The 24532-nt window shown below is 49.9% G+C and overlaps 8 protein-coding genes across 9 annotated transcripts; 3 read left to right on the top strand and 5 right to left on the bottom strand.

Annotated features, from left to right (window-relative positions):
* Positions 1-23: 23 nt before the first annotated feature.
* Positions 24-639, top strand: LOC108015005 (coiled-coil domain-containing protein 86). Its single transcript, XM_017081232.4, has 2 exons — positions 24-224; positions 285-639. The coding sequence occupies exons 1-2, from the start codon at positions 94-96 to the stop codon at positions 574-576; spliced, it is 423 nt and encodes a 140-aa protein (XP_016936721.1). The 5' UTR covers positions 24-93; the 3' UTR covers positions 577-639.
* A 3-nt stretch (positions 640-642) lies between these two features.
* On the bottom strand, positions 643-1567 carry Pstk (Phosphoseryl tRNA kinase). Its single transcript, XM_017081231.4, has one exon. The coding sequence runs from the start codon at positions 1565-1567 to the stop codon at positions 716-718; it is 852 nt and encodes a 283-aa protein (XP_016936720.3). The 3' UTR covers positions 643-715.
* Tim9b (Translocase of inner membrane 9b) lies at positions 1376-2341 on the bottom strand. The gene is made up of 3 exons (XM_017081234.4): positions 2185-2341; positions 2027-2122; positions 1376-1964 (listed from the first exon to the last, which is right to left on the bottom strand). Exons 1-3 carry the CDS (start codon positions 2203-2205, stop codon positions 1728-1730), a joined length of 354 nt encoding a protein of 117 aa, XP_016936723.1. The 5' UTR covers positions 2206-2341; the 3' UTR covers positions 1376-1727.
* Positions 2342-3909: 1568 nt separating this feature from the next.
* LOC108015146 (thioredoxin domain-containing protein 6) lies at positions 3910-7051 on the bottom strand. 2 transcript variants are annotated; one of them, XM_017081418.4, is made up of 7 exons: positions 6647-7051; positions 6489-6592; positions 6355-6426; positions 5190-5829; positions 4669-5134; positions 4400-4607; positions 3910-4339 (listed from the first exon to the last, which is right to left on the bottom strand). In XM_017081418.4, the coding sequence occupies exons 2-7, from the start codon at positions 6549-6551 to the stop codon at positions 4148-4150; spliced, it is 1641 nt and encodes a 546-aa protein (XP_016936907.4). In that variant the 5' UTR covers positions 6552-6592; positions 6647-7051; the 3' UTR covers positions 3910-4147. The 2 variants fall into 2 exon arrangements, with proteins under 2 accessions (XP_016936907.4, XP_016936906.3); XM_017081417.4 differs by having other exon boundaries at positions 6658-7051.
* Positions 7052-7268: 217 nt separating this feature from the next.
* Naa20A (N-alpha-acetyltransferase 20 A) lies at positions 7269-8838 on the bottom strand. The gene is made up of 6 exons (XM_017081422.4): positions 8675-8838; positions 8492-8607; positions 8292-8421; positions 8084-8220; positions 7945-8006; positions 7269-7446 (listed from the first exon to the last, which is right to left on the bottom strand). The coding sequence occupies exons 1-6, from the start codon at positions 8725-8727 to the stop codon at positions 7402-7404; spliced, it is 543 nt and encodes a 180-aa protein (XP_016936911.1). The 5' UTR covers positions 8728-8838; the 3' UTR covers positions 7269-7401.
* A 98-nt stretch (positions 8839-8936) lies between these two features.
* Positions 8937-10892, top strand: MKP-4 (MAPK Phosphatase 4). The gene is made up of 5 exons (XM_017081419.4): positions 8937-9298; positions 9362-9493; positions 9552-9651; positions 9714-10387; positions 10449-10892. Exons 1-5 carry the CDS (start codon positions 9163-9165, stop codon positions 10550-10552), a joined length of 1146 nt encoding a protein of 381 aa, XP_016936908.2. The 5' UTR covers positions 8937-9162; the 3' UTR covers positions 10553-10892.
* Positions 10893-10950: 58 nt separating this feature from the next.
* LOC108015148 (pyridoxal phosphate phosphatase PHOSPHO2) lies at positions 10951-13398 on the top strand. The gene is made up of 2 exons (XM_070997521.1): positions 10951-11262; positions 11324-13398. The coding sequence occupies exon 2, from the start codon at positions 11615-11617 to the stop codon at positions 12611-12613; it is 999 nt and encodes a 332-aa protein (XP_070853622.1). The 5' UTR covers positions 10951-11262; positions 11324-11614; the 3' UTR covers positions 12614-13398.
* e(y)3 (enhancer of yellow 3) lies at positions 12632-23954 on the bottom strand. Its single transcript, XM_017081416.4, has 12 exons — positions 23285-23954; positions 19746-22110; positions 18539-19676; positions 18184-18479; positions 16750-16850; positions 16530-16685; positions 16014-16463; positions 15655-15930; positions 15294-15588; positions 14978-15188; positions 14725-14913; positions 12632-14659 (listed from the first exon to the last, which is right to left on the bottom strand). The coding sequence occupies exons 2-12, from the start codon at positions 22077-22079 to the stop codon at positions 13977-13979; spliced, it is 6129 nt and encodes a 2042-aa protein (XP_016936905.3). The 5' UTR covers positions 22080-22110; positions 23285-23954; the 3' UTR covers positions 12632-13976.
* Between the last annotated feature and the right edge of the window lie 578 nt (positions 23955-24532).

Below are 24532 nucleotides of genomic sequence, written 5' to 3'. Positions count from 1 at the left end.
AAGACATATGTTCGCCGCGTGTTATCGATAGACGGTCAGTCAACACGTGCATTCGTGTTTTGTATTGTGTTTAGATTTGCTTTATTCCCTGAAATGAGTGAAGCCGCCCCAGAAACTGCGCCAGCCAAGACGCCCTCGAAGGCCAAGAAGGAGGCGAAGCCGGAGAACAGCATTCCACGCGGGCAACCCAAGTCCAACCGGCCGTGGAAGACGCCCAAACAGAAGTAAGTGGTCCTCGGGCAACTCACCTGCCAACCATCTAACAAACGCCGCTTCTCTTGAAGATTCAGCAAGATCAAGAAGACCATCAACCGGCTGACCTTCGAAAAGAAGTCGGCCCTGCGCGACGAGTTGCGCTACATCAAGGAGCGCTCCAAGGAGATCAAGGACAAGCGCAAGGAGGACGCCGTCCAGAAGCACAAGCGCCGCGTGGAGAACGCCGAGCGCCGACTGGCCAACGAGCGCCGCTCGGAGGTCGTCCAGGTCATCAAGAATCCCGCCAAGCTGAAGCGCATGAAGAAGAAACAGATGCGCATGATCCAGAAGCGCGACACCAGCCAGGTTAAGGTGGTCTGAGGTGGTTCCCTAGAGTTAACTTCTATTTTTTTCGCTAAATAAATTAGTTTTAATGCCAAAAAAGGGTTTAGTAACATATCTATGTATTTAAGTCGCCAAGTGTGTGTGTGGCATACAAACGAATTTAGCTTATCTTAGCCTAGTTTAACAAATGTACATAGTAATCCACGGCCTCGTCCTCAGCGTCGCCATTTCTCTGTTCGCCCTCCGTCCGAAAGCGTGTCAGTATCTGCTTTCGCTTGTTGTTCAGTGTCCTGCCTGCCAGCCGCCGGCCCTCCGGCGCCATTCCCTGGAGCAGTGCCCCGATGCGCGCCCGCAGCAACAGATCCAGCCTGTGGGTTAGTGACTGATTTTGCGATGTCTGTATTTCCGTTGCCGGTGGCAATGCGGGCATATCGAGCAGGGAACTAATGAAGTCGAGGAGCAAAGGTCCTGTAGCATTCATATCCAAGTTGTTGAGTGTGAGACTGTTGCGCTCCCAGGCTTCCGATCCCGGATTCTCCAGCCGCTCATTCATCTGCCGGACTATATTTACGGGCACGCGGTTGGATTCACTCCTCTTGGAGTTTTCCCGCAGGCAGTGGGCAAGAGAACTGTTGGTGTGTATCTGTCCAAAGACGCAGCCAGTAGTGCGACACAGCTGGTGGAGCTGGTGGCGCATGCTGCGGTAGTAGAAGTTATCGTCGCACAGGATGAGGTGGCCTCCACTGCTGGGGTCGCTACTAGAGGCAGTACTCCGCCTGACTTGTGCCGGCCAATCGGTGTCTTCTTGAATGGCGGTTATGAGTTGTTCTATTACTTTAAAGACGCGTCCGCGCTGCTCCTTGTAGGCCAACTCGGCCGAGGGTTTAACGTCGAGGAAGTCGTCGTAGCACACGTGGACGATGTGGCGGACGCGGAGGGTAGCCTGTTGGCTTAAAAGCCAGGTGCACAGTGAGGACTTGCCCGCTCCTGGCAGGCCGATCAGTGCAACCAGGCAAATGCACCGCATTGGGCGATATTGTTCAGTTGGTTATTGGAAGTGTTAATGGAGATGACGGCTGACTATGTGTGTTTGTATGTGTGCGTGGAGGACGGGCTGGATTCCGCGATTAGCTATCCAGGATCGAGAACAGCAGCTGCGGCGTGGCATACCACCCCGAGGACTGCTGCTACATGGACAGGTTGCCGCCGACAGGCGGCTGGACAGGAGTAAGTACTGTCGTGGCGGCCGCCTCTTTCAGTCGCTGTTTCTCCTGCTCCTTCTGCAGCTGCTCGGCCTTGCGGGCGTTCTCCTCCACCTCCTCCAGGCGCTTGGCGTTGATGGTGGTCTGCACGTCCACATAGACCTTCATCATATTCTGATTGAAGCGGGCGAACTTGGTGACGCACCTGTCCACGCAGATGTCCTGTGGAGACGTGTTATTAGGGGGGTGTCACTCGGGAATGCGATGCCTTAGCTACTACTCACCTCCTGGCCGCCCAGCGCGCGCTGGCTCAGGTTATCCACGCATCGGCTGAAGCACAGTTCCGTCACTTTGTTGTATAATGTGAGAAAGTCCTTGAGCTGGAATGCATGGAAGGTGTGTACGGGTTATCTGCGGTGAAATCGCTTTCTATACGGCTTACGTTACGCAAATTGGGATCCATCGGTCGACCAGGCTTGTGTTTTAATACAACAATTATACAATTTTACTTCAATTTACAATCACGTTCGTGACGGCGAGAACAGCTGATTTCCCCTTATTCGGGAAAACGATAACAGTGAGCAATCGATTCGAAGGAGAGGAAGTCAAAGCTCGTAATCGAATTTAAATTTCAGAAAGAGCGAAGTCCGTACTTACAAAAGATAAAATTCATTGTTTTTATGTGTTTTTGTCTAAAATCCTTGTACCTATTTTTTGACCAAAACAAACTAGGTTTTTTGGCAATCATTTTGCGAAATAAAGTCGGAATTGGGAATGTCATACCTCGTTAAGCTCGTAATTAAATTCCCAATCGATTGGCATTCAAACCCGGAAACTTTAATTTTTGACCGATTTTCGCAAAAATAGACGATGTTACCCCTTATAAAAAATGTGAAATTTTGTCAAAAAATAAATTTCCCGGAATGTGATGGGGATCTGAAGCCTAGGTTGTTAGCTGCTCAAAACAGTTAGTCTTTTAGCTGTGCGCCTCGTTCTGTCAAAGTTACGATTGAAAAACCGACAAAAATATGGGTGTTTTTGTCTAAAATCCTTATACCTATTTTTTGACCCAAGCAAACTAGGTTTTTTGGCAATCATTTTGCGAAATAAAGTCGGAATATGGAATGTCATACCTCGTTGAGCTCGTAATTAAATTCCCAATCGATTGGCATTCAAATCCGGAAACTTTAATTTTTGACCCATTTTCGCAAAAATAGAAATTTAAAAATTTTAAATTTAGTAATTTAGTAAATTTGTTGCTTATACTGAACTAACGGTTGTCTTCAGTAAGTTAATGTTAATGTTCAGCAGTCACTTGCTGCGGATTATGTTGGCCTGGTGCCAAAGATCAAGAAATTTCATTTCAGACCTTGTTTGCCCGTCTAGCAAATTGTCGAATTGCTAGAATTCTTATTTCAGACACCAGGCGAACATAAACGTTTAGTAGGTGTAAAACAATCAGCTGATTTGCTTAATCCAAGCTTACTTAGAGATGCCCTAGTGACTGCTTTCTTTCGACAAACGTGACAAGCTCGCGACAAGCTCGTGACAAGATCGTGACAAGCTCGTGACCATCTTGTGAAACGGCGATGGTTGCTCATCTCTGGTCTGCGCTTGGCTCTCAACTAACGGATCTTTCCCATGAAGATCAATTCCTATTGGTCAGTGGTGGGAGGGGAAATATGTAAAGGGCCGCCATCTTGAAAATGAACAGTTATTTAAGTTTACTTTTGGCTACCAGCTGTCACTTGCTATATTTTCTGTTTGCCTGGTGTCTGAGACCATAAGTCCACCACTTTGACCGAGAAAATCTTACGAAGGCGTTCAATATGTTGAAGTAAACGAGTGATTTTTCAATTTGAAGCACCAGGTGAACAGGAAAATTCGTAGGTGGCCAACGATTAGTTTTTAAGGCTTAACTAGAGGTGTGTCGTTTCAAAATATGTGACGGCATTGTTGCCAATCAAGCGATTGCCCATCTCTAGTCCTCTTATACTAAACTAACGGTTGTCTTCCAGTAAAAAATCGCAACGCCCAGCAGCCACCTGCTACGGACTATGTTCGCCTGGTGTCAAAGATCAAGAAATTTCATTTTAGACCTCATTGAATAGTCAGTAAATAGAAATTATAAATCCAAAATACCTTTACAATAAAATGCCACATTAAGTTGAACTGGGACTTGGCCGAGGGCAACTTTATTATTAATTTCTGTGTATAAGATTTGAAATTTTGAATGTATTACAAGAATGCTAGCACCGTTTCAAATAAAAGATTAGATTAGATTAAATTAGATGCATCTTTAAAATATTGTACCAGCGTTTAAATAAATAACTCCAAATGCCGAAATATGATGGTGGAAATAAAATAGCTCACTGAAAAATATTAGTAAGTAGGGAAATTAAGATCTATGTGGATGGAGCTTCAGGATTGGTGCCATCGGCCGTTGCAGGACGACTTTCGCAGCTGTCCTCGCCACTGCTCGTCGTGGAGGCACCCTCCTCCGGCGAGGTCTTCACCGCCTCGTCAGCCTCCTGCTGCGCATCCGCCAGTCCGGCGTCCGCCTTACCGCTCTCTTCGGGATCTCCGCCCTTTTTGTTCTGCAATGGCAACAATGATCGTAAATGACCGCAACAGGAGGACCTAGGTATGGGACCCACTTTCTTGCGCTTCTTCGGCTTCTCCGCCTTGACAGCGTGCAGTTCCTCCTCCTCCTGCAGGGCCGACTTGTAGTTGGCGGGGAAGAACTGGCTGGCCTCCTTGTGCCCGATCACCGAGTTGCTGCTCACGTAGCTGGGACCATAGGCCATCAGGGTGGGGATGGTCGGGCTGCTGACCTTGTTCACCTTAAGCACGATCTTGTCAGTGCTGTAAACAAACAAACAAACCAAATTGGAGATTATGCCCAGGATGAAGCCATCCCACTTACGGAACATAGGGCTTGGCATTGTACTTTTCCACCGAGTTGGCTATGAACACCGCCGTCTGGGGATTGTCGCTGTTGAAGAAGCCGTAGAGCGGAATGTCATCGCGACACGTCTCGAGGAGAATGGCCAGGTCCTTCTTCTTGTAGGCGTCGAAGATCATCACGATGTGCGGCGGCTCCGGCACAGGATCCGGCGGCAGAAAGGTCGAGGTCTGGGCTCGAAAGTAGGTGTAGATGAGGGCTGCATGGGTGCGCTGGTCACTGGGCACCCAGATCGGGGGTATCCGTATGGTCTTGGTCTTCTTCTGATCGCTCCTGGAAACTGCAGCGGCTTCGGCAGGAGGAACGGCATCTTCCGCTGTTTCAGCTGTTTCTGCCGCCTCCTCCTCCTCGCCTTCCTTCAGATGCTCGCTCTTAATCTCGGACAGCTGCTCAGCGTCCTGGGTGTCCTGCATCTCCTCCAATAGCTCTAGCCGAGGACCAAAGCCGTGAGTAGAGAAGAAACCAAAAGAGAGCACACTAACCTCGCTCTGGGATCTTCACGCTCACCTCCAGGGGTACTATCATGGGCGGCACGGTGATCTCCTCCTCGTTGAACTCGCCCGGTGGCTTAATGGTCTCCTTGGTGAGCTCGTGGGCGTACTGGCGAAGCACGGTGGGCGGACTCCCGAGCACCTCCTCCACCTTCCAGAAGCACATGAGCAGCTCCTTGTCGTAGAGCAGTTCGATGACCTCCGGTGCCAGTGGATTCTCGGCCGCAAAGTTCACCGTGGCCATGTCGCTGGGCAGGATGGGGAAGACCTTGCGGTCCTTGCACTGGATCTTCAGCGGATCGGCCGGCTCCGAGAGCTTCTTGAACATGTCCCGGTTCACCTGGGGGCCGAACACAGTGATCCCGATGTCGGGCAGGTTGGCCATGATGCAGTCGGTGACGCTGTGTAGGTACTCCAGCCTTTTTCGCCGACTCTCCGCCAGCTCGATCTCCTCGGCCAGGCGTAGCGCCTTGTTGCGCACCTCCAGCTGCTCCAGCTCGATCGGCTGCAACTCGGTGATCTCGTAGCTCACGTGTGACTCCTTGGCCAGCGTCGACTGCAGCATCCGGGTGATCATGGCCACCAGCTTGGGCACGTCCGTGCCGAACATGATGTTGATTGCCTTGCCGCTCTGAAATGTATCTTGTTTTAATTCAATGGTTCTCATCTGCATGTTAAAGTAAAAGTAGGCTTTCAATTGAAATTACTATATATTTTTTAGATTTAAACCATACATTTAGTATGACATGCGGTCAGAACATAAAAACTATTTATCAGGGAACCTAGCGACTATAACTTACATTACTAAAAATATAGGTACAACACTATATTTTTTTAAAAAATTTCAAAACATAACTTCTCCTTAAACAACTAAGATACGAAACTTTGAACTAATTTTATAAGCAATTTGTTGAAAAATGGCAAAAGGTACGATGTCATTTTAGTTTATAGCTTAATTTGAAAATTGGATCGATCGTTTAATATTGTTTAATTTTTTTATAAACTTCCCAAATTGTAATGCAAATTTTTTATAAAAAGGCAAATGTTTTGATGTATTTTGAAAATATGTTCCATAGTATTCGAAAGGATATTGAGTTTCGGGGTGAATACTTTTTAAAAAAGAACTCAAGTTAATTGAGTGACGTGTATCACTCACCGTGACGAACATCCAGGTGGGCTCGCTCTTCTTGTTGAAGCGCTTCAGGTAAGATATGGAACCCGCTTTGCACTGGTGTTTCGGATGATTGAAACGTGAGTAAAATCATTATGCTTCGCAATACGGGGTCTTACGATGGCCAGCTGCAGGTTATCGCCTCCGAGCTCCAGCTTGATCTTCCGCAGGCTGCCCACCATTCCCAGGCACGGTCCGCACCACTCGGAGTATATGTCGAGCACTGATTATTGATTATTGAACCACTTATCCTGCCCGTTCCCATTCCCATTCCCACCGATAGCGTACCCAGCAATCCGGATCGCTGCAGGAACTTCTCGAACTCCTCGTCCGTGGAGAGGTCCGCCTGAAGCTGCTGGACTCCTCCCTTCTTCGCCATTTTTCACGCACTGAGGACCTCACCCATCAATCAGTCTCCGAACTGAACACCAGGTATGGGTATTGATTAAACGGCGGTTGTCAGGAACGAAAAGTCACGCAGGATCCGCAAACATCTGGCTATATACTTATGTATTTATGTATGATTTATGATAAGGTCCTTGCTGGCTTAGGGCAAAAAGTGGAAAAGAGCTGATTGCCAAGCCCATGGAAATGGTATGTTTAAGAATAGGCTTCCAAAAAATCAATATAAAAACTATAATAAAAGGATTTGTTATACTCTCGCTAAAATTCAAACGCAGTTTACTTAAGTTTACACTTACAGATGTCTCGGATCAGACAACAAAATCGTAGAAAAGAAGAATAAAACTAAAATAAAATTCACTTCACTGTTTTACTAAATAAAAATATTAAAGTTTTAAATAAAATGTTTGAATTTGAAAAAATCTTTTAGTTATTAGGTACTGTAAACTTCAGTTTGCCGAAGCTTTTTGATTATCAAACATTGATAAAACACTATATTTACGATTGCATTTAGTTTGTATATTTTGGTAAAAGGGTTTTCTACGTAACACATTAGTTATTGGGAATCGGCAGGCCGATAAAGTACTTCTAGGGTCGCTATGCATATATGTCTGCCGGGGATAGTTCCATCTAGTGATCGTGTCGCATTTGTCTGCGCAGCTCGCGCATGGTGATCTGCAAAAAACATTCGGCCACATTAGAGGATCGTGTTTGGGTTGGTAATGATTATGTTCGACGGCGTTAGATACTGGTTGTCATTTACGTTGATGAAGTAAACAAGTTGCTTACGTTATTTACCTTCAGAACTGTGGAACAATCTTTGAAATACGGTTATTTACGCATCGGCTTAAGAAATCTTTAAATAATTTCAAAGTCAATAGAATTATCGAAAATTTTAGCTCAATTTCGTAACGGGGCAGACATGGACATTATCAATACGCAGGGGACTCGGTTCGTTTCGCAAGCAGGAGACCGGTTGGAGTTATGACCGGGAGGATTGTGGGACTGCGTATTATTTACATAACTAATTTAACTAGAAATCAATGGGCTGCGATGTGATGCGCTCGCGCCCCTTTTAAAACTGGTGGATCGGGATCAGTTAGACATAAATGCTATTGCGGGCGCTACTGGGTTGATATCGTATCAATTCATATCTATATCTTCCAGTCGTACAGGCTGCGTGTACGGTATGACCGACTTCTTGTTCACGTCCCTCGACAAGGCCTTTCTCATGTCTGCAAAAAGGTGGAAAGGTGAAAGATCAGCCATGGGGGAGCTGGGAAAGGAAAGGGGTACGAGGATTGGGCCTTACCGTACGCATCCTCATCCTGGTCACCGGAGTAGTACTCGAGTATGGTCCGGTAGATGATGTAGCCGAGGTTAGTGTACATGTTGATCGCCACCTGGTTGCTCTTCCGTACAAACAGATCGACGAAGTATGCCCGCTTCCTGGAAATGGCAGGTAAGAGACAGAGTGAGAAAGCTGGTTCCCGGCGTCGTCCGGCGATCGGTGTGCCTACTTTTCCGAAATGTCCTCCAGGAAGCTCATGAGGAGCGCGGCCAGGCCGAGTCGCCGGTAGTCGGGCGAGACCGTTAGCGCCGTCACATGCCCGTGCCAGTTGTCCAGGTGGCCCTCCACCTTGCCCATGACTGCAAGAGGTTAATAAAATAAACACTCACAAACTGAGGGACTCCAAGAGCAATTCTATGCGGCACTTACTGTAGCCCATTATGTGACCGCTGGGGGACTCCGCCAGCTGAAAGTACTCCGGCCACTTGGCCAGGTACTGGGTGTAGAAGGACAGCCCGTAGGTCTCCGTAAGGGGGTCAAAGTTTCTGGTAGAACACCAGAGATAGAAGTGCCATTAGCAAAGGCGGATGAGAGTACCCGTTGGCTACTCACACATTGTTGAACTTGAAGAGGTCGTCGCAGGTGAAGGGTCTCAACGTGGTCATCGTGTCTGTATTTGATATTCTATGGACCCAATCCAAATCCTGCTGCTATTCCACTATTCCACCCAAATCTTAATCCACCGGCACTGCTGCAATCGATAACACCGATAGTAATACAAAGTAATCGATTCCATTGTGAACGGAATTTCCGTTGGAGCTTCCGTGGTGCTACGGTCACACTAGCTGGTTAAATATTCAATTTTTTTAAGTTACCTATTTTTAACGCATTTTATTTAAAAACAAGTTGTGTATTTTGAATGAAGATTAAAGGGGATTAAGAAAAGAGAGCCTTATGCTGGTTTATGGAGTACAGAACTTTCAAGGACTGCAAAAGCTTACCAGCGCTATTTCCGAATACTCGATACATCGATACTTTCGTGAGTGGCTGACGCAGCTCCAGTTTGGTCCTTCCAGCTGGTATCGTATCTGTTACCTGATATGGAGCAGCAGCCCCATGCGAGAGCCTCCTCCTCGACGGCGAGTGGCAAGCCCCAGGACTCTGGCGTACTCACACGCGAGGACTTCGACGGCGGACCCGTCAGCATCGACGAGGTGGACACGGGCCTGTTTCTGGGTAAGAAGCTCTGCTCTGCTTCGCTCCATGGATTTTGCAACATCCTTCATTTCGCCCACGCAGGCAACCTCACAGCAGCCACGCACATGGAGACGCTGCGCTCCTTCAAGATCACGCACATCCTCACGCTGGACTCGGTTCCCCTGCCGCAGCACATCCTGGAGGCCAGCTTTCTGACCACCAAGTACATCCAGAGTAAGCCGATTAATCAGTAGCTCCGCGGGTGATGCATCAATCCAGTCCCTTGTTTCAGTCGCCGACATGCCGCGCGAGGACATCCTGCAGCATCTGGAGGGCTGCGTGGACTTCATCAGCGCCGCACTGGCCCAGCAGGGCAACGTCTTGGTTCACTGGTAAGCATCCTAGACTGACACCAAACACTGCTCTATCCACTTACCGTCCTTGCTGTCCACAGCTACTTCGGCGTGAGTCGCAGCTCCTCCACAGTCATCGCCTACATGATGAAGCGCCACAACCTGGACTTCCTGCCCGCCTACGAGCTGGTCAAGGCAAAGCGCCGCTTTGTCCAGCCGAACGCCGGATTTGTCAGCCAGCTAAAGCTCTTCCGGCGCATGGGCTGCAAGATAGACCCCAACTGCCAGCGCTACAAGATCCACCGCCTGCGCCTGGCCGGCGAGCAGATGCGCAAGGCCAAGATCCTGCCGCAGAGCTTCCACAGCGTTGTCCGTCCGGACCCGGATATCACGCGCGAGAACCCAGAGCCGATAGTGTTTCGCTGTCGTCGCTGCCGCCGCGTCCTGGCCTCCAAATCGCACGTGCTGGAGCACAAGCCGCGCGACAGGCCGCCGCAGGAGGTGGTCCCCAAGGAGAAGGAAGAAGCCGCTGGCCAGGGTCAGTCGCAAGATCAGGCCGAGAATCCCAGTGGCCCCCGGATGCTGGAGCAGCTGGCCGAGCGCATCCGCCAGTCGTCGCTCGGTTCGCCCGGCCATGAGGGCACGCCAAACTATTGCCGCAGCATATTGTTTGTGGAGCCCATTTCCTGGATGCACCGCATCATGCTGAACACCCAGGGCCGACTCTACTGTCCCAAGTGTGAGCAGAAACTGGGAAATTTTAGCTGGATCAACGGTTGGTTAAACGGCATTGCAAGCCCAGGACATCCTTGTTTATTCTCATCCTTCTGTTACAGCCTGCAAGTGTCCGTGCGGGGAGACGATGACGCCCGCATTTTACCTAATACCTTCCAAGGTGGAGCTCTCGAAGGCCGTGCAGAACGTGCAGACCACGGTTTAGGTGCAGCATGCACGAAGTAGAACGAGATGGCACCATTTGCGGGCTTACTTTATGCCCATCAAACGCAGATCGGCAATCGCCCACCTCGACTAAAGCCACGGCTTTGAGCGGTGTTTGCAGTCCCTTGAGAGGAGTATTGAACCAGACTGGAAGGGTATTAAATTGTGTTAATATAGTCCAATCTAAGGACAATTGCATTATACGCTTTGGTTTCTAACGTGTGACATCTTTGAAACCCCGCCTTTAAAGAAATCAACCTCGAGTGATTTTATGCACATCGAGGTTTCTCATATACCACATGTTAAATTAAATATGTAATGTTGGAATTGTTTTAAGATTACCCTATAGTTACATAGTTTCCTACCTAACAAAGTCTCACTTTTTTTCCTGTGCTATAAAACTGAGATCTTTAAAAAGCATACCTATAACAATACCTAATAATACCCCCTTGGGAAACGATCTCGAATCGGTTATAAACTTATTATCGAAGCTAGCATAATACAACAGGACACTTGTTTTCGATGGACTTCCCATAGTTAATCAAATGTAAACTAACATATCTCAGAAACCAACTTCGTATGAAATTAATTCGCCAAAAATCACTTTTCTTAAAATGAGAAATAATCAAAGAGTATATAATTCTTTCCAAAAGGCAATACAAACATTGACAATTCGGGTTAAGTGGAATTTTGTGAAACCAAAACTGAAAGGTTAGTAAGTAGTTTTATTTATAGTTGCAACTTGAAAATAATATTGTTTCATTTTAAATAGTTAGCCAATATATGTATATTTGCCTATATAATTAATTATACACTTAAGTGCATATATTGCACCCACATTTGTTGGAAACCATGATACAAAAATCGATTTTTGCTGTTCCATATGCATTTGCATAGCTTTTTGCATGTTACCAACACACACACTATAAATGTATTTTAGATATTTTAACCTTTTTGGAAAGCATTTTACGCAAAACGAAGGAAAACCCAAAAATATTTTCAATGACAATATCTAAATTTACGCAATTAATGTTATAATCAAGAGTTTATCCGCCATTAAGTCATGTCTGAGATGGTCGACCAAGAAACTGGAGATTGTGAACCGAAGGCAACCGGAAGCGGAAGTGTCCGAAATGTCAACTTCGTTGGACACTCAGACATGGGCATTACCTTATCGATATTGATGTGCTTTGTTGACCCATATAAGATATATGTACTGTATGTAAATGAGTGTGTATTGATATTAAAGTCAAAATCGTTTGTTTTCCATACCAAAATGTTTGCAATTTCGAGGAGTTTCCGGTTAAGCACTTACCTTTCGGGCTTTCGACGGTGCTTAAGCCAATCCAGTCCGCCCGGGCCCCGCATCCTGGCCGCAATCGATTTCGATAAGACCATCGTGCAGGAGGACTCCTATCTGGCAGTGAGCCAGCTGCTGCCCATCGGCCAGAGCAAGGAGCTGCAGGACCAGATCCCCAAGTGCGGCTGGCTGGGCTTCATCGGTCGCGTGCTGGAGCTGCTGCACAGCGAGCACAAGGTGGACTCCGCGTCGGTGGGAATGCGTGTGCGCCGCCTCCAGGCTGTGCCGGGGATGCTGCGAGTTGTGCGGCGGCTGGCCAGGAACCCTGCGGTCGATCTGTGCATCGTCAGCGATGCCAACTCCTTCTTCATCGGCGAGTGGCTGCGGGAGTACGCCATCGAGTGCCTCTTCACCGGCGTGTTCACCAATCCCGCCTGCGTCCAGGCGAGCGGCGAGGTTCTGGTGCTGCCCTACCAGGAGCAGGCCGACTGCGAGCTGTGCCCCTCGAATCTCTGCAAGGGCTCCGTGCTGGAGGAGCTTATTTGCAGCGGACTTTACCGGCGGGTGGTCTATGTGGGCGACAGCTGCAACGATCTGTGCGCCATGAAGCGGCTCCGGGAGGAGGACGTGGCCTGCATCAGGCGCGGATACGAGCTGCACGGGAAGCTGGCCGCCCACGGACCGGAACTCGCCTGCTCCGTGCTGGCCTGGCGCGACGGCCACGAGCTGGAGCAGCTCCTGGTGCCCAAAGTCGTCGATTAGTGTTTGTGTAAGGCCAGGTTATTAATGCTGCTGTTTTATTCGACTTAAAAATAAATCTTTTAGTATGTATACATAAGAATAATTTCACTTAATAAGGACTTAAGCTTTAAATTCCATGGAAAAGTAGATTACCGCCGGGGTCTCTCCAGCGTCTGCAGCTGGGCCCGTGCGTATATCCACTTTGTGTTAAGTAGACCGAAAACTTAGACTTATCGCTACCTATATATTCTGCGGCGGTACCAGAACTGTGTTTTTGCCTAATATTATTTCACACATGGTTTTCTTTTTAAATCAATCTTTGCTTTCTCCCGATCCTCACATTCCAAAATTGTATCTGTTCTTGTGCTTTTATCTTATAGTTACAGGTAATATATAAATATATATAGAATTTGTTTGCCTGTGGTGTGTGTGGGTTCGATTGTGGGGTATGTGTTAGCATAAATTACATTTATAATACATTCTTAGCCGTACAATTACAGAGTAGAACTTGGCTTTCATCGAATTTCGATCGAACGAAGGCCATTTTCCGCTTACGAATCTACTGAAACTAAACGAAAAAAAAAACCAAGCCGCTACCGCACATGAAGACACTACTTAGGTTGTGCTTAACTACTTACATGGGCTACAGGGCTGTAGTTCTTACAAATACATACATATACATGTTCAAAAAAATTCGGCGCATAAGACATTTAAAATCAAGAAATGGGGGACCCACTTGCGTGTGTGTATATATAAGATATAGATGCACAAGTATAAAGTTGCTTAGACTTAGAGGCTGAGAAAAAGACACTATTTCGACTGAAAAGTAAACAGTAACACGGAACAGTAAGCCCTACAGACATGGACAGGTCTCCAAGGACACGGGAATACAGACAGCACTCTCTCTTTCGATAAAAACTGAAATCTGAAGGCAATTGCGCGCAATTGAACTAAAATGCGTCAAATGAATTCTCTAGAAACAAATTGAAGTTCTGACTTAGGTGCTAGGCTACTCAAATTAGGCGTAAAAGACTTAAGCATAACGTGGTCTACTTGGTGTTTGGGTGCTTGTCATGTGTGTTCTTTTTATGTCGTTTGGTTGTTAACATTAGCAAAGTTAAGTAACATAACTATAATAGGAATATTCATATATATATATATAAAACAATCGCAATACGATGTACTGACAATAAAGAATAATGATAGTAAAAAAAAATCCTAAAATAGTTTCTCATTACGGCTCCTCCTCCTGTCGCATTCATTAATACTATGCATCTGTGTGTTTTTGGGATAGTGGGGGCGGGGTTCTGGGAAAGGGCGGCGCGCCCGGCGCTTACTATAAGTCCGTTAGAGTGCGCTTGGCACAATAACGTATGACCCCCACTCAGGCAACAACCGGAGGCGGAGCTATGCCGATGGGCGTGGCCGTCGGTGCTCCAGATCCAGCTCCTGCTGCCGCAGTGGCCGTTGCTCCCGTGGCCGCGACAGTCGCCGCATCCTCAGAGACCCCGTTCCCGCTGAAGGTGCTGCTGCTGCACTGCATCGTTGTGATATTGACCGCGTTCCCCGGATGCCGCTTGCTCATCGTTCCCGCCATGTTTGTGGTCACCGCCGACGATGACGACGACGCCTCCAAAACGGGCACAGCTGCCTTTGGACTCAGTGAAGCCGCCACCTCCGGAGAGAGAGCGCGGTCTCCATTAAGCGTCAGGCCGGGACTTGGTATCGGACTGGCATCCGTGCTTGCGGACATAGTCTGCGAAAAGGAGGCGACTGTCGCAGTCGCAGTCACGGTCGTCGCCGCCTCCGCTGGCTGCCGCTTGGGAGGCTTGCTCCGCGCACAGGGCACGCAGAACATGGCGGCATGCTCCCGCAGTTTTGTTAAGTGGTCAAACCTGTACTCATGCACCCATTTCAGTCGCTTGCTGCGCGACAACGCCTTCGATCGGTCCCCGTTGGGCGAGGGTCCCGCGGAGGCCTGGGACAGGGCGGCCACGTGGGGCAGACCCTCCGGCCGAGTGGCTCCGCATCGCATGCACACACAGCACCGTTCACAGCTCCAGCGTCCTGTAATTGATAAAGAGTTATGCTTGGCTACTTGATACTTGTACTTATTAGCATGTTACACTTACCATCCGGCACCGTCTTGAGACCCAGGCAGTAGATGTGGTAGCCTCGGTCGCACTGCTCGCAGTAGAGCATCTTTCCTGGCCGCTGACTGCTCCGGCACTTGATGCAGCACTTGCAGCCGGCGCACTGCCAGTTATAGTTCCTCACGCGACCCACCATTCGCTGGGGCATCTCAATGCAGCTGGGATGGACTGTAAAGTGAAGAAGGAACAGATATTAGCACGGAAGCGAAGCAACGGCTGGCGGATAACCTACCGCGCCTTCGGCAGCTGTAGCAGCGGATGAAGGCCTCCGGCATGTCCCTAGCATTGCGATGCTGGCTGCGCAGGCAGACACCGCAGTTGGACAGCCTGGTTGACGGCGAGGACTCGTTCTCATCCTCATCCTCGCTGCCAGCTCCACTCGAGGCACCGGTCGAACTGCAACAACTCGAGCTGCTGCTAGAGTCGCTTTCATCGCCGCTGCCCTAAAATACAAACAGAAAATGGTATGCGATTACTAAATCTGATCTAACAACTTAATATATAAATATACAAATATATTTTTCATAAGGACTGCACAACAAACGTACCGTATCACTGCTGCTTCCGTTGCCGCTGGATGCGGATGAGAGCGACTGCGCGGAGGAAGTGCTGGAGCTGCTGGCCGTGCGGACCTTGTCCGTCTGCTGCCGTGCCGATCTTCTGCTGCGCCGAATGGGCGCCGCTGCCATTTGGGTCTTGATCGCAGACGGCTCTTGCCCCAGATCTTTGGCGGCCGAGGCGGGCAATTTTATTTCTTCACTGCCAGAAGCTTCGTCGTGTCCCTGCAGCAGCTGCGCCATCACATCAGCAGGCACATCCAGTGCCGTGTCCAGTGGATAGGCTCTGCAGAAAGGGAATTGTTACTAGAGAGTGCCAAACAATAGAAAGTCTGCGAAAGAGACGACTTACCGTAGCTCGGCGGGCTCGAAGTGGCGATATGCCAACGAGAACTGGTCCGGCACCACCGTAAGCGGATAGGCGTAGTCCGAGTCGCGGAAGGCCTCGTCGTAGACTCGGGGCGGCAGAAGAGTGGGCGGTTCCGGCACATTTTCCGCTTCCGCCGCCGCCCGCACCACATTCACAATAGAGCGCTGTAGGCAGGTGGAGGTGGGCGCCGTCCTATGCAGCGGCTGATTTATCGTAAATGTCTGCAGATCCAGACAGACCTGGCGCTCATCCTTGCGGCTGATTACGTGAACATGATAAAGAGATAGGGCCATTAGAAAGCTGTGCCTTTGCCCTGCAAGCAGTGCAAGAATATAACTTACGTCTTGTTGAAGTAAACGTTCCACTTGCTAGCCGATAGCATGGCACGGTCACGCGCTTGAAGACCTTTTCCTGCCCCAACCGTCAGTCCCAGAGCCTTCTGCTTAGCCTCGATCTCGCGCAAGTGCTTCTGGCGAATGTACTCCTTATACTCTTCATACTTATCGTAAAAGTCCGCGTACATAATGTCCAGGATGTCGGAGGCCCACACGGCGGTGATGCCCAGGTCGCACATCCGCTCGCTGACCAGTCCCTTCTCCTGCAGCCAATTGCGCTCCTCCATGTCGACGGCGCGGCGTGGCAGATCCGGGTACTTGCGCTTGAAGCTCGTGATGCCCAAATAGAGGGCCACCTGCTCTTGAATCATAAAGGTGTCACGGTTTTTCGAAGGACAGCAACCTTTGGGCGGTGGCCAGTCGTACTCCGCAATGCTGGAGGCGCTGTAGTCCGTGCTGAAATTGTAGACGGATATGTAGAGTTAGACCCGATATGTAATGGGTTTATGGGGATGCACTTACTCTTCGGCCACGCAAATTTCCATCTTTTTTTTCTTTGGACGTTTGAGCGCTGAGCCCAGAATAGCGTCGACGGACTGGCCCTGGTTCGAGTCGATCATGCTTACATTGCTCACCATGGACGACTGTGACTCCTCGTTGTTAAGAAAGTCGGGTTGCCTGCAGAAGGGAGAATCATTTCTTTAAAATGGTGCCTGTATGGCATGCCCAATCGGAGACTTACTTCTGTGGCGTTAGCGGAGGTTCCATTAGGCTGGTCATCGACTGACTGCTGTTGCTTAGATCCGCGCTCATACGCGTGTCCTCCTCAAACACTTGCGGCGACTGAGGAAATTAACGGATAACAAAAAAAAATCTTAAATACATTCCTCAAGATCGAATTGTCTTCAGAAACTTGGTTATTAAAACAACAACGCACGAAATATAGGGGATAGCATTCGACACCTATTCGAAAGGGTTTACCCTATGTACTTAGCGCCTATTTCCGTTTCTATTAAAATGCTTGAATTAAACTTTATTTCCACTTTTTAGTTTATTCTTGAAAAAAAAATATTTTATTTTAACAGCTCCTATTTATTTGGTAGTAGTAGAAGTAGCTGTGCCATTATTGATCCAATATAAATAAAAAAACATTTTTTAAATGCTTTAAAATAATTGTTTAATATTATTGCATTGCTGCATTAATATCCTTCATAATCCTTTCAGCTTAAAGAATTAGTTTGATTTTCGCACATGTTTAAACCTGCAGTCGCAAAGACGCCGAGCGGAGTTGCCAGCTCTCAACGAAATGCACACGCAAAGCTTCACTGAAAGAGCTCGCAGCTCGGCGAGAGAGAGCGAAAAAGAGAGTGACTGCGACTGCAACAGCAGCAGCAGCAGGTGTGGTGAAGGTGGACAACCGTCTGCGAACACACACACGCATGTCCGATTGGCGAGAGCCAAACAAAAACTTCAGCTGATTAAAATCGCAGGTGAAGCCAACAACAATCACAGCGACTGCGCCGCTCAGTTCGCAGCTGCTTCTTTTTTAGCTCCCACTGCTCCCCCTCCCCCATATCACCAATCCGCTACTGCAGGCCGTTGGCAATGAATTCACTACATGGCGCGCGCCTTTGTTTTTAATTACGACACGTTAGCCCTCACTGTGTGTGTTTGCGAATGAGTGTATGGGTATGTGGGCAAATTTACGTAACGAAACATAAACAAGAAGGCAATGTAATGGAAATTGTAAGCGACAATAGAAGCCCCAACTGTACTGACCATCTTCAACACGAAGATGCCCCATATTTGTGATAGCGAGAACTGCAGTTCTCGTTTCCGTTCCCGCTACTCGCAACATGAGAGTAACGAGTTAGCATGGCGTGTGGTGCCACTACAGTGTCTCGTTGGCTTTTATCAACACAATTAGTATTGTGCTTGCTTTAAGGCATTCATTTATAACCAGTTATGATCAGTTAACTAGTAGCCCTTTTTATTTACATGTTTTAAAAGAAACCAACGACGTTCTCAACAATTTCTATAGCACTCTCGACGAGTCGAATACAAGAATAACTAGATTTATATAAATTAAAATCAAACTTTCAGATTATTAAAAAAAAAAATGACTACACAAGTCGTACTACTAAAATCAATCCGTAAAACGCAGTCTCACACTTACCGGACTGAACAAGCCTTTGAGTCTCTCGGGATCGGGCTGGTGCTTCAGACCTCCAACGCAGCGCGGTCGACTCATAGCGATGGCCTTGGCAACGGCGCTTGCTCCACGGCTCATCCGCGGCGCCCGTGGCTGCGTGGTTGGTGTTGTGGACCCTGTGCCTCCGCCTCCGGCGCTGGCAGCTCGGTCTGCCGAAGAAGAGCCTCTATTGCGGCCGCCTCCCCTGGATCCCCTGCCACGTCCGCGTCCTCGCGTCGGAGTTGCCATCGAAAGCATCGGTAACGTCGCGACGGATTCGTCTGCGAAAAGTTGTTTGCGTTTCATTAGATGTGCCAGGATATAGACAATAATTTCTTACCTCCGGAGTTGTCCAGCGCACTGTTGTAGTTGTCCTCATCGTGTGAATCTTGCTGGCTGCCGCCGGCACTGCCACCGCTGATGCTTGAGGGGCGCGGGGAGCGCAGCTGTTGGGTGGCCATGATCGAGGAAAAATCGTTTGGCTGGAAGATGACATCGGGCAGCGGGTCGGAAGAAGACAGAATAGTTGTCGGAGGCAGCATGGAGCTGCTGCCGCTCCCGCTGATCACCTGCTGGTTGGCGGCAGCGCCCGAGGAAGTCGACGAGCTGGACGAGCACATGGTTAGGTCAATCTGCGCGGTGAGAGCGAAGGACATGCTGCTGCTGTTATTGTTGTTTGACTCGGCCTCCAAGACACCAAACTGAGGCATCGCCGGCGGCGGCGGCGCCAGCTGGCTATGCTGGGCACTGGCCTTGCTCTGGCGCTTTCGCGTGGATTTGGGAGTAGGCTGCAGGCTAGCGTTCGGGCTGGGATTGTGGGTCGTGGTGCGCCGCGTGGCTCTCAGCTGGCGGTGGTCGCGACTTTTGGGAGTTTCCAGCGCACCGGGAAGTTCTTCGTCGATTATCCGAGCATTTGGCTCGCACAAGGACGAGTTCTTCGTCGCCGCGTCCTTCAGCGCTTGGCTCACGCTAACCATATCGATGGCCAGTCGCTTGCGTAGCAGTTGTACGCGTCGCGACTTGACAGCGCTACTGGCCTCCTCCTGTGGAGTGTCGGGCTTGGGAGTGACTGCTGCAATGGCCCCGGCAGACTCGGCTGTGCTCTGGTTCTGAATTCGTTTCGGACGCCCCCGTTTCTTGCCCGTGCCCGCCGACGTAGCTACCGGGAGCGGGAGCGGAGTGTGCGGCTGTTCCAGCGGATCCTGGGCCTTGGCGTCGTCCAGTTGGACCTCCGAGGACAGGGCTCCATTCTGGTCCGGCGTAGATATCGCATGCTGTTGGGTGGGTGGAAAAAGAGCATCCTCCAGGTCTGTGTTGAGAATGCGCTCGTGCTTCTGCTTGCGCGAGCGATGTGACGGCGGCAGCGCCTGCAGCGATTCGCCGGGACTGGCATTGCACTTCCTGGCGGGATCGTGACAGTTCTGTGTCTGCTGGTCGTTCTCGTCATTGTCCATGCGTCTCTGTTTGTTGGGAGGTATCTGCAGCGGGTAAAATAATATTAAAACATACAGCTATTAAGAAACTCGGCATCGGCATTTAAATCTTACGCCACTACTTGGAGATTCGTTGCCCTCGCTGCTGGTGCGCTTTAAGTGGTTCTCGTTGTTGTTGTCCAGCTCCTGCATCTCCTGGTCCTCCAAGTGCTGATCGTCACTGAGAGCTCCGGCATGCTTGCGGTTGGTTTGGTGATGGTTGTTGAACAACGGAAGGGGGTGCTCATCGTCCATGTAGGGAACCCTCGGACTGCCATCAGGCGTGTCCAAGATCTCGATAGACTCGATGGCAGGTTGCGCAGGATTCGCGGAGGCCTGCGGACCAACGGCCGTTTCGCCTCCTGCCGCAACAACAGATCCTCCTCCACCGCCGCTAACGCCACCATTGGCCATCAGGCGTTCGGTTAGCTGGGGATACTTGCTGGATTTGCTCTGAGGCGTGGCCGTGGTGAAGCCCTTAGCCGGCGCCGTCAGCTGGCTAAGCAGGATGTTTGAACTGAGCGAGGCAGTTTGCTGGGTGGTAAAATTAACAGGTGCAGCTTGCGCACGCAGGCACTCGATGAGCAGGTTGTTCGGCGAAATGCGTCCCGTAAAGTTGTTGGGTACATGCGCGGGCGAAGAGCCCGGCGACGGGGACGACGTCAGGTCTACCATGTCCACCACGTTGTGCTGCGGCTGGGCAGGCTTTCCGGCTTTGTTGATCTTGCTCGCACCGATGGCGATACCATTGCTGGCGGCCAGTGGCGGCAGGTTGTGAAACATCTTGGGGTCGTGCCCCTTGGACAGCGAATCGTCGATTACCATGTCGTCAGAGTTGCGGCGACCCTCGTCCGAAGCAGCCGCCGCCGTATCTGCGTCCGGGTCGGAGAAGCCGCAGAACTCCTGACTGCTGCTGTTCGACTCGCCGCCATTCGTCATCGGAGCGTTCGTCACCGTCGGCGTAGGATTGGCCGCTGTGGGCTTCGGGACTGCCAGCTTGGAAGTCGCCGATATCGGCTTCTCCTCGAGCACCGCACGCACCTTGTGCTTGGGCGAGCACAGATTCTTGATGGTCAGCTTGGGCAGGGGTTGCAGCTGTTGCGGCTCCACCTTGGCCGCCGGCTCGTCCTCAAGCAGCTCGATGGACTTCGTCTTTATGGTAAGCTTGGGGATGCTCTGGGCGTTGGTCAGGTCGTGCGTCATAATGACCGTGTGCATGGGCTCTTGACCGCCGCCGCTGCCTCCCGTCTTGATGGTTAACTTTGGTATCTGCTGCTGCTGGTGCGGATGCTCCTCGCTGCTGCTGATGCAGCTGCTTCCCGCCAGCGTTGTCTTGATCATCAGCTTGGGCACCGTCTGCATCTCCGCCAGAGAGGACGACGACGACGAAGAGGAGGAGGACGAGGCTGAAGAGGAAGAGGCGGAGGCGGGGGAAAGGCTGGACAAGTGGGCGTCGTTCTTGGCGGGCATCGCCGACTGGACTCCGCCACTCACTGCCGACGAGCACGACCCAGAATTGGAGTTGGAGCCAGAGGCAGCCGGGTTTTCGGGCAATTTGATGGTCAGCTTGGGCACCACGCTGCCCACGCGCCTCTCGTTCGCGGCGCGGATGGTCAGCTTTGGCACTATGTGCGGGGTGTTCCGCAGTTGTTGGCCGAGAGTGCTGGCCACCTCGTCCTCGGCGCACGATGAGGAGCAGGAGGAGGCGTCCGCGTCGAAGGCGTCCTGCGGCTTGGCCACCAGGCCTCCTTCTCCACCTCCTCCGCCGCCGCTGCAGGGCAGATGGATGCGCAGGGGTTCCACGCGCCTCTCATCGCCCGGCGGCTGAGATTCATTTGGGTTTGAGTTGGGGCTGGAGTGCATGGAGAGCTTCAGGATGATCTTGTGCCCGTCCCGCTCCTCGCCCTCTACCGTGATCGCCGTGGCAGCCATTGCTCCACCCGCTGCTCCCGCTGGTGCTTCTCCGGATGCTGAGCTGGCCGATGCAGATGCAGATGCTCCAGTTGTGCTTGGGGCATCGTCGCACGGCGTCGTCGGAGGCGGCTGCGTCGGCGGAGGCGACGCTGTGGTGCTGGTTATATGGCCGGGCTGGTTGTGCTGATGCTGCAGTGCCCCCTCGCGCTGCTGCTGCTGTGGCTCCTGCTCCTGATCCTGATCCTGATCCCGCTCTTGATCCGCATTCAGCTGCTGATCCCGCTGGGCTGGCGACGACGTGGAGCTAACCCGCTGCTCCTCCTCGCTCGTGCTGCTCGCTGCCACTGACTTTGAGTTGCAGTTGGGCTGGAGGCGACCTGCTGCTCCTGCTGATCCTGCTGTAGACGTGGCGGCTGCCGATTCTACCGCTGTTCCCGATTCCGATCCTGATGACGATGTCGCTGCTACCATCTGCTGCTGACGTAAATCATTCATTGCTATATTCGATTGTCCTGTGGCCGCCAGCCTGAAAAACGAGGAAAGGGGAGGTTCTTTAGACGGTGTCTTGGAGTTTTATAATGGAAAATGCTTGATATCACAGCATGTTTATATTCAGAGAAAAGGTTTTCAATTACTAGCACTTCTAAGGAAGAATACCCTAGAACTATAGTATTCTATTCAATATAGTGTCTTGGAGTGTTATAAAGGGAACGATTTTGATACTACAGTATGTTTATATTCGGAGAACTGATTTGTAATTACTAGCACATCTAAGGCAAAGTACCCTAGAACTACTCATTACATAGCAGTTATGGCAACAATTCGCAGAAATTTACATTATAAGTGGAGATATCACCGAATCCTAGGAATATCCCACATACATTCTGTATATTTGGCCCAAGGGAGGGATTTTGTTTAGATTGAGAAGAGACAAAATGAAAGGGGAACGACCTACACACACACACACACGCACACACAGGAACTGAAACACACTCACATGCACACGCTTTGGAGCCTGAAGAAATAAAAGAAAATTGAATAAAAGCCGGACAAAGTTAGGGATCTAATTTTAGCACATGGCCAAATTATTACTCCTCCAATTGTGTCCAAAAGGGAGGCTCCCTTAGCCAGATTCCAATTTTCCGATCCGATTCGCTTTTTGGGCGGTGAAAAACTATCGCTCGAAAATGCCGCGAAAAACTCCGAGCGGAATAACAACAACAACACTTAATAAATAATAAGCGCTACAAACATGCGCACACAGCTGTCGATTCGAATGGGGAGAAGGAGAACGAGGAGGAAGCGAAGATGGGAAGAGCGAAGCAGCGGAATAGGCAAGTACTGAGAAAGCCGCGCCGCCACGAATTATGGCCTGTTTTTAATGTGTGTTGGCAACACTGAACGCGCACGGCTCGAATTCACCACACTGGCTTGCAAACCCACCACAGCAGTCGCCGCTGCATGGAGAAAATACACACACACATATATGTACTACATACGGGTTGGCTGGCCTGTGTATATGTGTATGTACTGCCCAAAATGCAAGCATCTATCTTGCATTATTATTATTACATTCACGATTTTTAAAGGGGGGCGCTCAGGGCGCATAGCGCAATATCAACAACTATGCACTGGACAACAACGACGCCAGCAGCAACAACAACAATAACGAGGCAGCGACAAGCAAACGGCAAACTCACCATGCGGCAAAGTCGTCGCTCAGAGTCAGACAAAAGAAGATGGAGTAGAAGAGCAAGAGCGCCTGGTTTTGGGTTTGCTTTTGATTTTGATTTGCGTGCACAATTCGCGATTCCGATTCCGTTTCAGATTTGCTGGCATTGGCATGCTCATATTTCTATGCACTTTGACTGCTCTGGTGCTTATTCGTTTTTGGGCGTTTTAGCGAGAAGTAAAACACACTTTTTCAATTCATTTCGTTTCGATACGATTCCGAAGCACTGGGCACTCGACCGCAGTAGGCAGGCACACGCACACACTCGCAGGGCCAGCGGACGGTGCACACACACAGACACAGCCACACGCACACAACGGCAACACACACGCACACACGGACACCACAGACAAGCGCAACGAGCGCTCTCGGTCGCCGTTGTCCCACTTTCCGTGTATTGGTTTCGTTTCGTACACTTTTCCACGCACTTTTAACGATTCGAATTCGATGGTAGTACAACAAGACAACGCATTTAAAGCCGGAGCAAACCTCAAAAAAATATCCAACACCTTTGCCGCACCGCACGCACGCATTCATACGCAGACGGGTTCTGTTCTCGTTCTCGGCGCGCGTCGAACGTTCTTATGCATTCATTATTAAACGGTATGCTCTGCTTCGCCTGTCTGCTTATGTTTTTTTCTTACCGATTCCGAGGTACTCGTCACGACATGAAAATCCGTGTATGTGTCGATAAGGTTATCGGGTTTTGGGGAATTTCGGTCAGCATTTTCGCTGGGATTTTTAGTATTTATATACTGTTATTTGGTATTTTAATACTTAGTTTTGGTATTTTCCACCTAGTGGTGGTACGAACCGGGTGGGAAACTTGGGAGCTGGTACTTCCGGCGAAAAGAGTTATCGTTAGCGATGTAAGATTTTCCTTCCAAAAAACGCAGCGCGTATTTTCGATCCTGTTTCGAGTTTCTGTTTTTCGTCATCAACATGGTCGCTGTTTGCTGCAGGTGCGGTCTTGAACCGTATAATTCTCCGTATTGCATCAACAAATCGACGTACAAGTTCCACTGCTTCTGCTGCGCCAAGACTCCGCCGGAAAGGTGCTCCAAGTGCAACGTCGGAATTGACGAGGAGCCCGGACTGTGCACCGGCGGAGAACCGCGCACCTTTGTGGACACCGAGACGTTTTTGTAGGGAAATGATCGTGAAACATTTTCTTGGAACGTAGATTCAATGAAAATCAAAAAGGGCGCCAATAAGA

The sequence above is a fragment of the Drosophila suzukii genome, chromosome X (genome assembly GCF_043229965.1).
Source record: "Drosophila suzukii chromosome X, CBGP_Dsuzu_IsoJpt1.0, whole genome shotgun sequence".
Taxonomy (NCBI): domain Eukaryota; kingdom Metazoa; phylum Arthropoda; class Insecta; order Diptera; family Drosophilidae; genus Drosophila; species Drosophila suzukii.
Note: the sequence above shows the minus strand (reverse complement) of the source record. Positions and strands in the feature narration are given on the sequence as shown.

Excerpts from the sequence above, each read along its gene's own strand:
- LOC108015005 (XM_017081232.4), top strand. The coding sequence starts at position 94 with ATGAGTGAAGCCGCCCCAGAAACTGCGCCAGCCAAGACGCCCTCGAAG. Across the intron at positions 225-284 it reads TGGAAGACGCCCAAACAGAA|ATTCAGCAAGATCAAGAAGA; the intron begins GTAAGTGGTCCT and ends CTTCTCTTGAAG.
- Pstk (XM_017081231.4), bottom strand. The coding sequence starts at position 1,567 with ATGCGGTGCATTTGCCTGGTTGCACTGATCGGCCTGCCAGGAGCGGGC.
- Tim9b (XM_017081234.4), bottom strand. The coding sequence starts at position 2,205 with ATGGATCCCAATTTGCGTAAC. Across the intron at positions 2,123-2,184 it reads TGGATCCCAATTTGCGTAAC|CTCAAGGACTTTCTCACATT; the intron begins GTAAGCCGTATA and ends CATGCATTCCAG. Across the intron at positions 1,965-2,026 it reads GCGCGCTGGGCGGCCAGGAG|GACATCTGCGTGGACAGGTG; the intron begins GTGAGTAGTAGC and ends ACGTCTCCACAG.
- LOC108015146 (XM_017081417.4), bottom strand. The coding sequence starts at position 6,748 with ATGGCGAAGAAGGGAGGAGTCCAGCAGCTTCAGGCGGACCTCTCCACG. Across the intron at positions 4,608-4,668 it reads AATGCCAAGCCCTATGTTCC|CACTGACAAGATCGTGCTTA; the intron begins GTAAGTGGGATG and ends GTTTGTTTACAG. Across the intron at positions 4,340-4,399 it reads AGCCGAAGAAGCGCAAGAAA|AACAAAAAGGGCGGAGATCC; the intron begins GTGGGTCCCATA and ends TTGCCATTGCAG.
- Naa20A (XM_017081422.4), bottom strand. The coding sequence starts at position 8,727 with ATGACCACGTTGAGACCCTTCACCTGCGACGACCTCTTCAAGTTCAAC. Across the intron at positions 8,221-8,291 it reads CTGGAGGACATTTCGGAAAA|GAAGCGGGCATACTTCGTCG; the intron begins GTAGGCACACCG and ends TGCCATTTCCAG. Across the intron at positions 7,447-7,944 it reads TCATACCGTACACGCAGCCT|ATCACCATGCGCGAGCTGCG; the intron begins GTACGACTGGAA and ends TGTTTTTTGCAG.
- MKP-4 (XM_017081419.4), top strand. The coding sequence starts at position 9,163 with ATGGAGCAGCAGCCCCATGCGAGAGCCTCCTCCTCGACGGCGAGTGGC. Across the intron at positions 9,299-9,361 it reads GGACACGGGCCTGTTTCTGG|GCAACCTCACAGCAGCCACG; the intron begins GTAAGAAGCTCT and ends TCGCCCACGCAG. Across the intron at positions 10,388-10,448 it reads AAATTTTAGCTGGATCAACG|CCTGCAAGTGTCCGTGCGGG; the intron begins GTTGGTTAAACG and ends CTTCTGTTACAG.
- LOC108015148 (XM_070997521.1), top strand. The coding sequence starts at position 11,615 with ATGTCTGAGATGGTCGACCAAGAAACTGGAGATTGTGAACCGAAGGCA.